The 13,943-nt window shown below is 40.1% G+C and overlaps 1 protein-coding gene across 2 annotated transcripts in view; it reads left to right on the top strand.

Annotated features, from left to right (window-relative positions):
• LOC137186236 (roundabout homolog 2-like) overlaps positions 1 to 13,943 on the top strand; it is a 55,058-nt gene that overhangs the window by 21,285 nt on the left and 19,830 nt on the right. For both annotated transcript variants that reach the window (XM_067594995.1, XM_067594994.1), the window contains exons 4-11: positions 120 to 240; positions 325 to 463; positions 2,488 to 2,615; positions 4,874 to 4,998; positions 7,817 to 7,988; positions 8,449 to 8,654; positions 11,298 to 11,379; positions 11,531 to 11,699. In XM_067594995.1, coding sequence (XP_067451096.1) covers positions 120 to 240; positions 325 to 463; positions 2,488 to 2,615; positions 4,874 to 4,998; positions 7,817 to 7,988; positions 8,449 to 8,654; positions 11,298 to 11,379; positions 11,531 to 11,699 — 1,142 coding nt within the window. The remainder of the gene's footprint in view (positions 1 to 119; positions 241 to 324; positions 464 to 2,487; positions 2,616 to 4,873; positions 4,999 to 7,816; positions 7,989 to 8,448; positions 8,655 to 11,297; positions 11,380 to 11,530; positions 11,700 to 13,943) is intronic.

Raw genomic sequence — 13,943 nt, 5'->3', positions numbered from 1 at the left:
CATACAGCACAAGAGTATTCAAGTGTGGACAGTTTTTCCTTTTAAAAGATACGATGATAGCTATCCAGTGTCACTCAGGGAAGACTAATGTTTGCTGCTGTCTACGTGGTGTTTTTCAGGTGCGTGGGGGCAAACTGATGATCTCTCACACCAGGAAAAGTGATGCTGGCATGTATGTGTGTGTAGGCACTAATATGGTTGGAGAGAGGGACAGCGATCCTGCAGAGCTGGTGGTCTACGGTGAGTTCCAGCTTTTCATAGAATTATGCAGCAGCATTAAGGAACATAAGATGAACGTGTCTGACACCTTCTCTCTTCCTGCAGAACGTCCTGTGTTGGTACGAAGGCCGGTGAACCAGGTGGTCATGGAGGAAGAGACCGTCGACTTCCTGTGTGAGGTCCACGGCGATCCTGCCCCCACTGTGCGATGGCGCCGAGAAGAAGGGGAGCTTCCCCGTGGGAGGTGAGAGTGATGGACAGAGACTCAGACTGGTGATGCACATAATACAGCATTTTATTAGACTTAATCAGAAATATATAGCTCCACCAGTCGTGTATTGGATTGTTAACACATACGACCCAGAAAACATGTGTGCAGTAAATGTTCATTAATTCATGTCTTTCTATCAGCCTGCTCATATAAATTCATAAATGGCAGAGACCAAAGAGGATTCATTAGTTGGCAGAATCCTTCTGTGACCAGTTTCATCCTAAACTCAATATAATGTATATTTAGCTAAGCCTATTAAATAATTACAATTTTGTCACTTTCCAATATTATATTATTCTCAAACTGAAAAAATATAAGACTGGCATAAAGGCAGTCTCATATTCTCAGAAGTATATCGTGTACACTATGTAGGTTAAAAAGTGCTGTATTATTATAGTTTGAGCTCAAGTGATGTTTTATTATTAATTTGTCTGTTTTATGCAGGTGATTTGCTCATATTTTCTCCCTGCACTGCTGATCTACAACAGCTGCTCAGTAAATTCACCCATTATGGTGCTGACATTGACATCAGATTGAATGCCAAACAGAAATAAGAGATAGTTAAGTGTGAAATGTATAGAAATGTATCTTTTCTGAGTAAGTGGATATTCTTTTAAAAGGAACAGTGTGCCACTAATTCTCTTTCTTGCAGGGAGTTACATGAGAAGATAGATACCACATTCTCATATCTGTACAGTAAATATGAAGCTAAACGCAGCTGGTTAGCTTAGCTTAGCATAAAGATATGTTAAAGTAACATCTTTTATTTCGTTTGTTTAATCTGTACAAAAAACAGTTAATTAGTGAGCTTTAGAGGTGTTGGTAGGCTGATTTTGTTATCGCTGGACAGAGCTAAGCTAACTGTTGTCCCCCTGTTTCCTGTCTTTACGCTAAGCTAAGATAAGCTAACAGTCCCCTGTCTTCAGCCTCATATTTAACAAATATGAGAGTGGTATCGATTTTCTCATCTAGCTCTCGACAAGAAAGAGAATAATTGCATTTCCCAAAATGCCAAACTATTCATTTAAATCTAGCAGCGAGGTCAGATCTTTTAATCATCTTTTTACAGTTGATTTACAGTGACAGTGCTGAACATTAACATTTGTACGTAAATTTGGCATATTTTTCAACTGATGTGAAAGTCTGGCTGTTCGGGATTCCCTGTATGATGTTCAGCTATAAAAAGGGCAGCACGAGGATGTTAATCTTTGTTCCAAGATTGTAAAGTCATTGTCATGTTTGTCATCATAAATGTCCCCACATATCAGGCAGTGATAGGAAACCTTATGTATAAATGTAGGCATATGCTTAATCCAGCCAAAACCTGCACTGGGTCTACAGCACCGCAGACTCATGGTGACTCTGTTATAAGAGTTTATTTGTCCACTTTGAGAACAATTGATCGTGATGATAAAAATTTCAATCGGCTGTTGTTTTTCATGCTTTTACAGAGTATTCTCTCTTTCATCTTTTTCTCGTTATCTTTTATTTCTTTTATCTTTGTCTTCCTTTATGGTGCGTGAGTCCATGAAATAAAGTGAATTAAATTGATTAAATTCATTATATATGCCTTGCATAGACAAAGATGAATATTATTTATTATTTAAATAATTCTGCTATGCAAAGTCCATCTGAACTTCTTATTTTATCTACTGTTGAAGAACTTCAGTTTTTCTTAAATCAGTGAAAAATCCTCCAGTGGACTAAAATAATCTCACTTGTTTCTAATTGATTTTTAACTATTTCAAGAATTTTCCTGGCACTACTACCAATATCTAAAGGCAGATAAGGCACATTGTTCCACTTGTTTCAAGATAATGTCACTTGATTGAAAAAAAAAAAAAATAAAATCCTCACAACAGGTTGATTGACAAGGAAAGAAATTACATTACCTTGTACCACTGGCAGATTTTCTTTGCTTAGTGTAGATTAGTAGCATGGTCATTTTTCCCCTCGTCTGTTAGATCTTTCATTATCTCTCTTTTTCTCATTGCCAGGTTTGAGATCCGCAATGGTAACAGCCTCCGTTTGTTCCGCGTCAAAGAGCAGGATGAAGGGACGTATACATGCACATCTGAGAACAGTGTGGGCAAGACAGAGGCCTCAGCCATGTTGCAGGTCCATGGTAAGAAACACATCATGCATATTGTATATGAGCTGAAAATGTAGTGCACGCGCACACACACACACACACACACAGAGACAGGCATGCATAAAAAAGCTCATACCTAGAGCCATGTTCATGCATAAGGTAGCGTACAGTCACAATGGCAACAGCTTCATACAAAAGCCTGTTCCCATTTCCTGTCCAATGCTCTGTGTTTTTTTATATCAGTGTATCTTAGAGTCCCCGTCCAGCGGTGCTGCCAGGAGCTTAAGCTAAACCGTATGGATTACGCCATTTGACAGATGTTTGGTAGATGTGTGCCTTAACTCACTGCCAGAGAGCAGTCCCAGTATTAATAAGACATGACTCTCTCCGTCTCTCTTCCTGTCTCTTTATCTCCTTCCTCTCTCAGCCTCACTCTCCATGCCCTTTTTTTTTTTCTTACTCTGTGTCTTGGTTTAAATAGTCTGAGACGACTTCATCCTCTAATGCTTTTATCAGTGTAAATGAAATCCAAACCAAGCAATTTCCATTCACTCCACCTCTTTTTTTTCCTTTCTTTCTTTTGGTCATTTTCATGCTATCACCGGTTTTGTTTTGTAGCTCAGTGTTTCATCCATCTCATTAATTTTCCATCTCTCTCCATCATGTTTCAAACCTTATCATCATTCCAGTTGGCCTCTTCTGTAAGTTCACTTTCCATCTAATTCTTTTTTTAAAAAAAACAACAAAAAAAGGCATTTGTGTTGTGTTTTTTGAAAGTGCTCTTTTCTGTATGCTGTTCTTAATGTTTTTTAAATCAACGATCACTGCCTAATGGTGTAAATAAGTTCCTCCATTAGGTACGAGGATGTTGACAACATGCCTGTTGCTGCACTCAGGCATTAAATAAGATGCAGTGACTTAATGTACACCAGATTAAAGGCTCTTATCAAACAAACATCTGCTGTGTCGTGCGTGGGGGAGTGTCAGGATAGTGTGACACCATGTAAATCCTTCTCTGATTTACAGATACAGTAGTTTAAAATGCTGCTGCAAGGCTTTTAATTATAAACGGTGGTCTCGGTCTTAACTTTTAAAGGACACGTTTGAACTCAGGTTGCATTACTGACCGTTTTGGGTGGATACACACATGTGCTTTCACACACTGAATAATGATAGTTTTATTCTTAAAGGGGCACTTCCATACCATTGTTAGACTAATGGATGGACAGATAAACAAAAAGTCAAAATCAGCAGCAGAGGCGAAGATATCATGACTTTTAGTCTGTTGTATAGATCAAACTCCTAAAACCGCTGGATCCCACACTTCCCATAATGCAAGTCAGACCTTTTCATTAGCTAGGAAAAAAGTAAACAAGACAAATAACTAACAGAGCACAAAATGAGCATGGGAGAAGAAGGCAGGTCACCCCTACTATTTCCTTTACTAATAACTAGTAGACTTCTAACTGCTGACTTACAACATAAAACAGATAATACAAAATATGACAAGATCAAAATGAAAACAACAATGCTTATTATAAAGTCATAAAATTCAAGAATCACCAACCTAGTACAATCAAAGAATACATTTTTGAGACTGACACATCAGATGTGCTCTGAGTGCACAGCCTCTTACAAAAAAAATGTTCACAAAAACATAATCAAAAACACTCTGATGATGATGAAAGTGTGAGATGTCTTCTGTGTTTGGGAACATGCTTTTAGTGAGAACATTAAGACACGACACAGATGAGTCAGTTCCACTGTGTATCGAGCCAAATATGTGTTTGCGTGCTCTGTCGTGTATGTGTGAGCATATGCACTGGGCAGAGATTTGTAGGATTGGATGAATCCAGATCGGAGAAGCTTCTCATTCAGCTGGAAGTGTGAGCCAATTATTCAGACTGAGGTAGAAAGCAGCGGTCAGTGAGGATGCGACGATGTGGCTAATGCAAAGATCTGACCCAAGCTCGAAACTGGCAGCTCTGCCCAGGCCTTTCCTGAAATAACTGAATAAATGTTATCAGGATGGCACTGCCTTGTGCTGCGATGATTTGTTTTTTCAGAGGGCACAGAGGTGATGTCTCTCATTAAAGATGAAGGTGAAGTGATAGATCAAAAAGCTCTGGAGGTTAAAGAGACAACTTTTAAATATTGCTTGTTAAGAGCGATAATGAGTGCTAGCAAGCAGGTATTAATTATACACAAGAACTCAAAAAGCTGGGATTTGAACACATTTTTATGTAAAAGTAAGGCTTTTAATGGGTGATTGCGCTTGTTTTCCTCTCCAGTACCACCTCAGATTGCCACAAAGCCCCGAGACCAGATTGCTACCCAGGGGAGGAGCATCACCTTCCAATGCGGCACCACAGGAAACCCTCCACCCGCCATCTTCTGGCAGAAAGAGGGCAGCCAGGTAAGAGGCTGGAGCAGGGAATGAGATATCCTCCAATGCTGAATATTGCAGCAACAGAGACATTCACCACAGTAAATTCCTGTTTATGAATTACTGGATGAGTGCATATGAATAAATTTGCCTCAGGTTGTTATTTATGTGTGGTTGTGGGGGGATTTTTTTTTTTTGAGAATCTAAACCTTACTACTTGTTTATGATATCAAGAATTTCACACTTTCTTTGTTTTAAAAGCAAGACTGACTCAACATGGACAGCTTTTCTCTGATTTAATCATACTTTTTCTGACACTTTCTTTCTTCAAGACATTTTCCAAGCGAAACAGTTGAGAGGCGAACAAGAGAGTGCAGCACATTTGCATTTGGCTCAGAGATATGAGTGTTGGAAGGCATTGCGGTATTGCGTTGGCGAGAAATGTTTCTGCTGCTTGCGACCGCAGTGTAAGAGAATAGTGATGGGGTGGGGAGGAGGGGGATGAGGAAAGAGTTGCAGGAAGTACACCAGGTGTGGAAACTGCTTCTTCAGGGCAAACCTGCAGAAAAACACTGTCCTCCTTCCACATTGTACCCAACTATAAATACCCTGTTGCTCAACAGCAGCTGGGATCACTGACTTGGAGGAGCAGCTTCAGATGATTTCAGAGGTTTGTCTGTGAGCAAACAGGAAGTTGGGCTACAGATTTTCTGAATAAGTCTGTGGGATGGTGGAGGCATGGCTTCGCTGTTTGGAGAGCTTTTTGCTGTATTTGGGGGGGATTATCTGTAGCCTTATAACCTTGGTCCCTCTACTGAAGTCTAAGCCTCTTAGAGGAATGAAATGGATGGCTGAATGGATTGATGTGCATCCCTTCCCCCTTGTTCACATCCATCTCACTTACAGAAACAGAATGAGGGAAACTATAAAATGTCTGTTAGTGGGCATCATCCCAAAAACAACAAAACATCCTTCATCCCTTCTAGTTTTGACCCTTTTTTTATAGTTTGGTTAGAAGTTGATGGGATGTGCCCTGGATGGCTACACAGTAAAAACATGTAAAGTGATGCATTATATACACAAAAAAAGTATAACAATGCTGTTGTTCATTTAATGTACGAGATTACTTTTGTAGGCTAAACTATGACGTATTGTGCTCCAGTCAGTAGTGTCTCATAGCATTTCTCATGGCAGTCACATGCTGCCATGGGAAATGAATCTTCAACACCTTTTCAGCCAATGCGCCCAAAAAAGGTTTACCCTCTTTTGAAAAATGGAAAATTGTGCACAACAGCTGCAGTGTAATTATAGTTTTGTCATATGGAGCAAGTGGACCCAAACACGGGAGACAGGAGGCTTTTTTTATTAGAGGTTACATGCAGGCAAAGCAAAGCTGAACAGGACAGAACAAAAGTGAGCTTCACAAAACAAGGTTCCAACAAGACTGAACTGAAAACCACGACTTAAATACAAACTGAACTAATGAAACAACAAGGAACAGGTGGCAAGACACAAGGGCAGGCTGGGAGCTGAATGGCTGGGGAAGACACAGGGAGCAGGGCAGGGCTAACGAGACTGAATGCAGGGCAGGTGTGGAGGGAAAAAAGAAGCTGGGGAAAACAAGAAAAAACATGAAAGGCAATAGCTGCTCTGGGCTGAGGACAAATCAAAAACAGAAGTTCATCCATGAGTTGAGTAAGAGTCTACAACATAATCATGCACAATCCTCTTCATATATAAACCGTCATCAAACTATCTCAGAATTACATAAATATAACTTAATCTCAAGCAGATTGGCCAGCATATTAAGGCTGCATGTAACAACATGAATTGGACTGAAAGACAACTGTTGCTCTGAGTTTCAGTTCCTTTTGCACTTAGTTTCTACAACAGTCAATGAAGCAAGCAACCGTATCTCAAGTGGTCCTTCAATATAATTTGCAACCTCTCCTATTTGTAATAAACAGGAAACCAAAAACCCCAAAACACAAAGTGTCCAGAAATACAAATTCTATGGCATGTTTATATTTCTTTACACAAAAATTGAGTAGAATTCAAATTCCAGTTTGACTTTAGTAGTTTGTATGAGTTTAAATTGTAGTGTTCTGAAGTAGATGTGTAGGGAAACCTCCTACAGACTCATTTGATGTGTGTTCCTGCATTTATTGTGTTTTACTGTGCGTTCTACTCTGTTTCTACCATTCCGTCATTGTTATACAGGTAGTCAATGTGTTTAGACCATGAGGGATGTTGTGTTCACAATTGGCGACTTGCTCTCCAATGTATACTCATGTAATGGATGTTTTCAGGTTTAAATACGGTTCATTTGTCTAAGTGTTGGTTGTGAAAATTGTGGTTATTCCTATTTGCCTCACTCAGGACACCAAACTTCAATTTTTCCTTAATAATCAGTCCAGAGCTGGTGAAGCATGACAATGTGAAATTGCTTTACAAAACTGCAGTCAAACCTCTTTTAATTAAAATAAGTGGTTTGCCCAATTCTGGAAAAATAATCTGCCTTGACATTTAAAAAAGGTATAGTTAGATAAATGGAATTATGTTGATTCAACTTTATATTGTATTTTTTCTGAATATTTTTTTCTAAAAGGTTCTACAGAAAAACAACAACAAACATTTGCTGCTTCCAGCTTCTGAAAAGAGAGGATTTTGCTTTTTTATATCAGTGCAAAGTGAATATCTTTGGAGTTTAGACTGTCGTTTGCAATTTTCTGGCATTTTGTAGACTAAACAATTAATTGAATTAAAAAAAGGCACCAGAATAATTGATCATAAAAATAAAGCAACATCAGTATCATACATGTACGATCTTTTCTGCTGTTTCTGTCAGATGTTGTTGTTCCCGGGTCAGCCGCCGTCACAGTCGGGCCGTTACTCTGTCTCCATGAGCGGAGAGCTGACCATCACTGATGTCCACCCAGAGGACTCTGGTTTCTACATCTGCCAGGCCATCAGCGTAGCAGGAAGTGTGCTGACCAAGGCGCTGCTGGAGGTGGAGGGAGGTGTGTGTCTCCAGATGTCAGTCAGGAAAGAGTCATGTTTGAGTCTAAGGGAGGTTTATTCTTTAGGCTGAACAATCTAACTAACAAGGGGAAAACATATTAATTACTTAGTAGGTGTGCAGCAATAATAAAGAAGGAAAGAAAGAACACAGTTAGAGACCCCATGCTGGATGAGCAATGAATTTCAGGCTTAATGTTCTTCCCTAGGCAGCTTGTAAGCACCAGATTTTAGCTTTTTTTTTTTCGCAGCCTATTGTTTTCTGCCCACTTAGCATCTCGAGTATTTTCACCCTTTGCACTTAAATGGCTGGCAGCTTTTTAATCTTGTGTTCTGAAAGCCTTTTGTAAGTTCTCATAAAAAATGTTTTTTTTTCTCCTCTTTTCTCCAGTGTATTGCTAATCAGGGGAGAGATGACGCATCTAACATAATATTCTGCCTCTTCTCCCCTCTAACTGGTAGGCCCTTCAGGCCGTATTCCACCAATCATTCGCCAAGGGCCAGCCAATCAGACGGTATCTCCAGGTTCGACGGCGCAGCTGCACTGCCGTGTAATCGGAGGGCCCTCTGTCAAGATTTCATGGGAGAAGGATGGAGAGAGACTTCAGGGAAATAAACCTCGACTGACCTTGGTGGAGAATGGCACCTTGCAAATAAAAGACATAAAGGTGTGTGTGTGTGTCGGGGAGGGGAGGGGAGGTTACATCAAGTTAGTGTAATTTATTGCAAAGGGTATGAAAAGGATGAGTTTTGAAAGGCGTTATGCCAACACAAAACTGATATTGTAATTACAAAAAGGCTTAAGAATACTGTCTATCAAAACATTCCTGTCTGACCTCCAATCTACTTTTACTTTCCCTCCGTAGCTCACATGGCAACATTCTTTTTTCCTTTTCCATTTTAAATTCCGTTTTCGTTTGTAAAATTAAGGTGAGACTGAGTTGCAAAGACCAATCTCTCTAAGGCAGTGCATATCTCTCCAGTGCAATTATGTGCTCATGCGGTGTGTAATTGTAATGTTAATGAAGGTGCTTGTTTGTAAATGCTAATGTGTTCTCCTTTGATGGAGGAGCAGTCAGCAGCCCCTTTGTGCTATAACCCCACCTGGAGGTCAGTGAGTGCAGGGAGGACGGAGCAGAAGCAGCATCATCTTCGTTAATTGACTGGCGATAGATGATTAATCATCTAACCGGCTTTTAATTAAATCTCCTGCCCGGACGTTGCTTATTCACTTCCTTTCTCATCCTGTTTCTCCGGCTGTGCCATGCTCGGCAGTGGTGCTCTGCAAACTTGGAGCATTAAGGTTTGGTCCAGTGCACCACTGAGGCGGGGGAAATCTGCCATGCCAATGTGCTCAATGGAACAGAAGAGATGCATTAGTGTGGCATCAAGGGGATGACAAGGGAGAAAAAAAGAGGGGAAATGGAGATGACGAGTGAGGAACTAAAAATATTTACCCTGCTGACGCCCCAACCCGCCATCAATATTTTAGTGGTAGTTGGAGTCATCTAAAGAAGTTCACCTGCCCACACACGCTGTGCTGTCTGTCAGCCAGAGGTCAACACTGCAGTGGATGATCTCATATGGTCTGATGATAGTTCCAGCAGACTGGCTCTCTGCCAGCACAGGGCTGGAGCGAACACCAAGAGTGTCAGTGAAGCATACAGGCATATACAAATCATAATGTAAACAGGAGGGCAGGTAGAGTGTGCAATGGAGCCTCATGGTTTGTAGCATTGAAGCTTTTAGATGGCTGAGGTGACGACTACTGAGGGATAGTAGTTTAGGTATGCATGGATTATATTTACATTTAAGGATGAAACTAACCAGCTGTGGTCAAAGTAGTATTCACATCCTTTACCTAAATAAGCTATAATTGATATTTTCATATTAACAGGGGTCACTCCAGTCGCAATGATGGACGCCTCTGCAGTTTGTCTCTAAAGCTCTACAAGCTTTAAAGTTTCTTTCAACTTTGCTGATATGGTTCAGTCTCACCTCTCTTATCAGCATCAACTAGCTGGTGTATATAGCAGAGTATTTAGTGGCTAAAGATTCAGATATGTCCCTCGGGAGATGGTGGAGACCAACCAAAGCTAAAAGGAGAGAGAATATTGGAAGTACATGCACATTCATCAGATGTCCCGAAACGCTACTCCAAATGAATACTAATGCTGCTCTGTATCTGCTGAAAGTGTAAATAGGCAACTGTTTGCTACCACGTTTGCCATAACAAATGCAGGTTTAAGTAAAAGTCGCAATACTACAATGTAAAAATACTTCATCGCAAGTGCTGTTTTCAAAACTAAAATTAATTGTATATGTATTATCAGCAAAATATTCTAACATTTTTATTTTATTTATTTCTGTATTTATTGGGACCATGTACAGTGTTAAACATAAATGTTACCATTTGATGTACTGTACCAGAGTTAGCTTATAGCTAATTTTCATCTTAATGGTTTAGTAATTTCTGAATAATTTCACATAAATTTCCTCGAAAAAACAGTGTAATTTTGTACTTATGACAGGGACAACAGAGATAGAGTTCATTTGGTATATTTCCAATAAATTGTAAGTGTAACATGTAGCCTTTAATCAGCAGATCAGCTGAACATCCAAGAAAATTAAATTTGTCTTCAGGCAAGTATAAAATTCAACATTTATGGAGAACAAAGTTCAGATTGATAAATTAATAAAGTAAATTAAAACTTCAGTTTAAATGGAGTTTAAATGGAGTTTTTCTTTCAAGGACATTTTCTCCACAATTCTTTCCACCAAACTTCTTGAGAATTATTAGGAAATTGCAGACTCAGACAATAAAGCATTACCTACTTGGTCATTGTCCAAAATGGACCCTTTCAGAGTGTATAGATATATACATAGATATCTATATAGATTATTATGATGTAAGCAGCATTTTTGATGTTAGTGGGTCAAGTTGGAGCTAATTATAACTACTTTTGAATAATTTAATCTTGACATCTTTTATGTGTAAAATTTGAATCCGTAAAGAATCTAGTAACTACAGCATGTACTGGAATAAAACATGCAGTATTTCTCCTCTGAAATGTAGTGGAGTAGATGTATAAAGTAACATGAAATTAGAGTAAATTTACTGCCAGAGAGATCTAAGTAAAAATCTACGTAAAAACATGACTTTTCTCTTGACAGTCTTGATCCATTTGTTCTTTCAGTCATCTAAATAGATCCAAAACATCCTTCAAGTATTAAAAACAGCTTACAGCACTTGTTCTCTTAGCTTTTTTGGGGGGGGATGTCTGTCTCAAATGTTGACTGCTGTTTAACAGGACACTGATTCGGGGATGTACACGTGCGTCGTATCCAGCACCACAGGGGAGTCGAGCTGGAGTGGGATGTTGACTGTCAGAGGTACTCACACCAAAACTCTCCACTCTCTGTCTTTCTGTTATACTTCACACTCTGTCACTCTCACACTACACCTCTGTGCTTAAGAAACTACACACTTCTTCAAGTGTTTCATCATCAGTCTGTTATTTTGTTACCTTGTGTTTCTTAATAGAGGATGGAGTTTCTTCAGTATCCAGAGTTTCTGAGTTCATCCAGCTGCCAGGGCCTCCACAGAAGCCTGTGGTGACCGAGGTGACCAAAAACACCGTCACCCTCACCTGGCAGTCCAACCCACATGAGGGCGGGGCCGCTGTCACCTCCTACATTATCGAGGCCTTCAGGTACACAGTGAAGCCTTATTGCCATCAGTTGGTGTACTGAGTGCAATTTTGAACCATTTTTTTCAAGGCTGATCATTTTACAGTACCAGTCAAAAGTCTGGACAAACCTTCCCATTCACTTGAATGAGAAAGTGTACTGTGCATTAGATTTTGAGTTTGTGACAGATTTTGAGTGTGTGACATTTTGACAAACTGAACATTTTAATCTGATCTGCACTAGAATGTGGAGCTTATCTCTCTGTATCATCAAATGCTGACATTTATCCATGATGGTAGCTGAGTTAAAAGAGTACGTCAGCAATTTAGTGTCAGAATCAGAATCACAAGGAAATTGAGATTTGTCTCTGACATGGCTCACAAATAAAAACATCCAGTGCACACAGAGTAAAAACAGTACTGTACATAGTGTTAAAAACAACAGGAATGTACAGGAAGTGGAAAAATGCACATATATGCATGTGTTTGAGTACTAAGCAATATGTTGCTTGCTTACCATGTTAATGGCAATTGGAATGAACTACTTCCACTTCCATAAAGTTCAGAGAAAGACGCAATTATTTAGAAAAGGCGATGCCAAAATATGCAGATTTTTAGTCCCTAATATATGCATCAAGCTCCAAAGATAAGATAAGATGAACCTTTATTAATCCCCGGAGGGAAAGAAATTCAGGTGTCACAACAGCAACAGCAATGAGAATGAAACATAGGAGAAGTACCGGTAAGAGTAAGAGTCCAGAAGTAAACCAAGATAATAAAGAATAAAGAATAAATATATATAAATAAAATACAGATAAAATAAAACACTGAGCTGCTGGCCCTAGATATGTGCACTGGATCTGTGAATGAGTGAACATACATACAGTCTATCAATAAATAGTCGATGAATTAACATGTAAGAGTATGAATGAATATATGAATGAATGACTATAAGAGTCCATGTGCAAGTGCACCAGAGTCTATGCAGGATTCAATAGTTAAGAGTGAAAAGTAAGTAACAGACAGTGCAGGTCTTAAAGTTCTCATATGGGGGTCAAGCCTTAGTTGTGGAGCCAGATGGCTACTGGCACAAAGGACTGGCCAAGGCGCTTTGTGGTGTGCCGAGGAGGGATAAGTCTGTGGCTGAACGTGCTCCTCATCTTCACTGGCTCATCATAGAGGGGACGGGAGGGGTTGTCCAGGATAGCGTCCAGCTTCTTCCTCATCCTCCCCTCTGCAACCACGTCCAGATTGTCCAGTTCAGCTCCAACTACAGAGCTGGCCTTCCTCACCAGCTTGTTTAGTTTGATGGCATCCCTTGTGTTGATGTTACCCCCCAACATACCATGGCAAAGAAGAGGACACTGGCTACTAGAAACTGGTAAAATATCTGCAGGAGCCTATAGCACACGTTGAAGGACCTGCGCCTCCTCAGGAAGAACAGCTTGCTCTTTTTTTAGTGTTGTCAGTCCAGTCTATTTTATTGCTCATGTGTACTCCCAGGAACTTGTAGGTGTCCATCACCTCCACCCCCTCCCCTCGGATGATGATAGGAGTTAGGGGCCTCTTCTTGCTCCGCCAGTGGTCCACCACCAGCTCCTTGGTCTTTCCGATGTTGAGCTGGAGGTGATTGTTGACTCCTCTTCGTTGCCATCCATTATGCAGCTGGCGACGGCAGAGTCATCAGAGAACTTCTGTAGGTGGCACGTACTCGAGTTGAAGCGGAAGTCTGAGGTGTAGAGGGTGAACAGGAAAGGACAGGAAAGAGCAAAAACGCTACATCCTTCGTTTCCTACGTTTCACATCTGTCAAACTCCACTCCCGCCATTTGTAACGCAGGCTCAGTGCTGAAAATGGGTAATCTCCAAGCCCAAGCTGAGATAACTAAAGTGACTGAGTCATTCTCTCAGACTTGGCAAAGCTCCTCCAGAAGACATTACATAACTGTGCTGTGTAGTACTCTCAGTGACTAGTAAATTGATGTTTACATGTAAAATTGGTGGAACTTCCCTTAATATTAGGAATGAATCAATCTTTACAGCCACAACATTTGTTTGTCTGGCTGTCTTGCTATCTTGCTAGCCTTGTTAACTGCTGAAGAATGAACAATGAAACAGTGTTATTCATGTAATTAGTGAGACCCCACTAGTAGCTATTTTAACTGTACCCGCACTCTCTCAGTTTCAGTTTGACTCTGTGAGTATTCTGACTATTCCCACTTAAAGATCTGTGTCTTCATTTCTAGTCATTATATTTCCAAAATGACTC

Source organism: Thunnus thynnus, chromosome 7 (assembly GCF_963924715.1).
Source record: "Thunnus thynnus chromosome 7, fThuThy2.1, whole genome shotgun sequence".
Taxonomy (NCBI): domain Eukaryota; kingdom Metazoa; phylum Chordata; class Actinopteri; order Scombriformes; family Scombridae; genus Thunnus; species Thunnus thynnus.
Note: the sequence above shows the minus strand (reverse complement) of the source record. Positions and strands in the feature narration are given on the sequence as shown.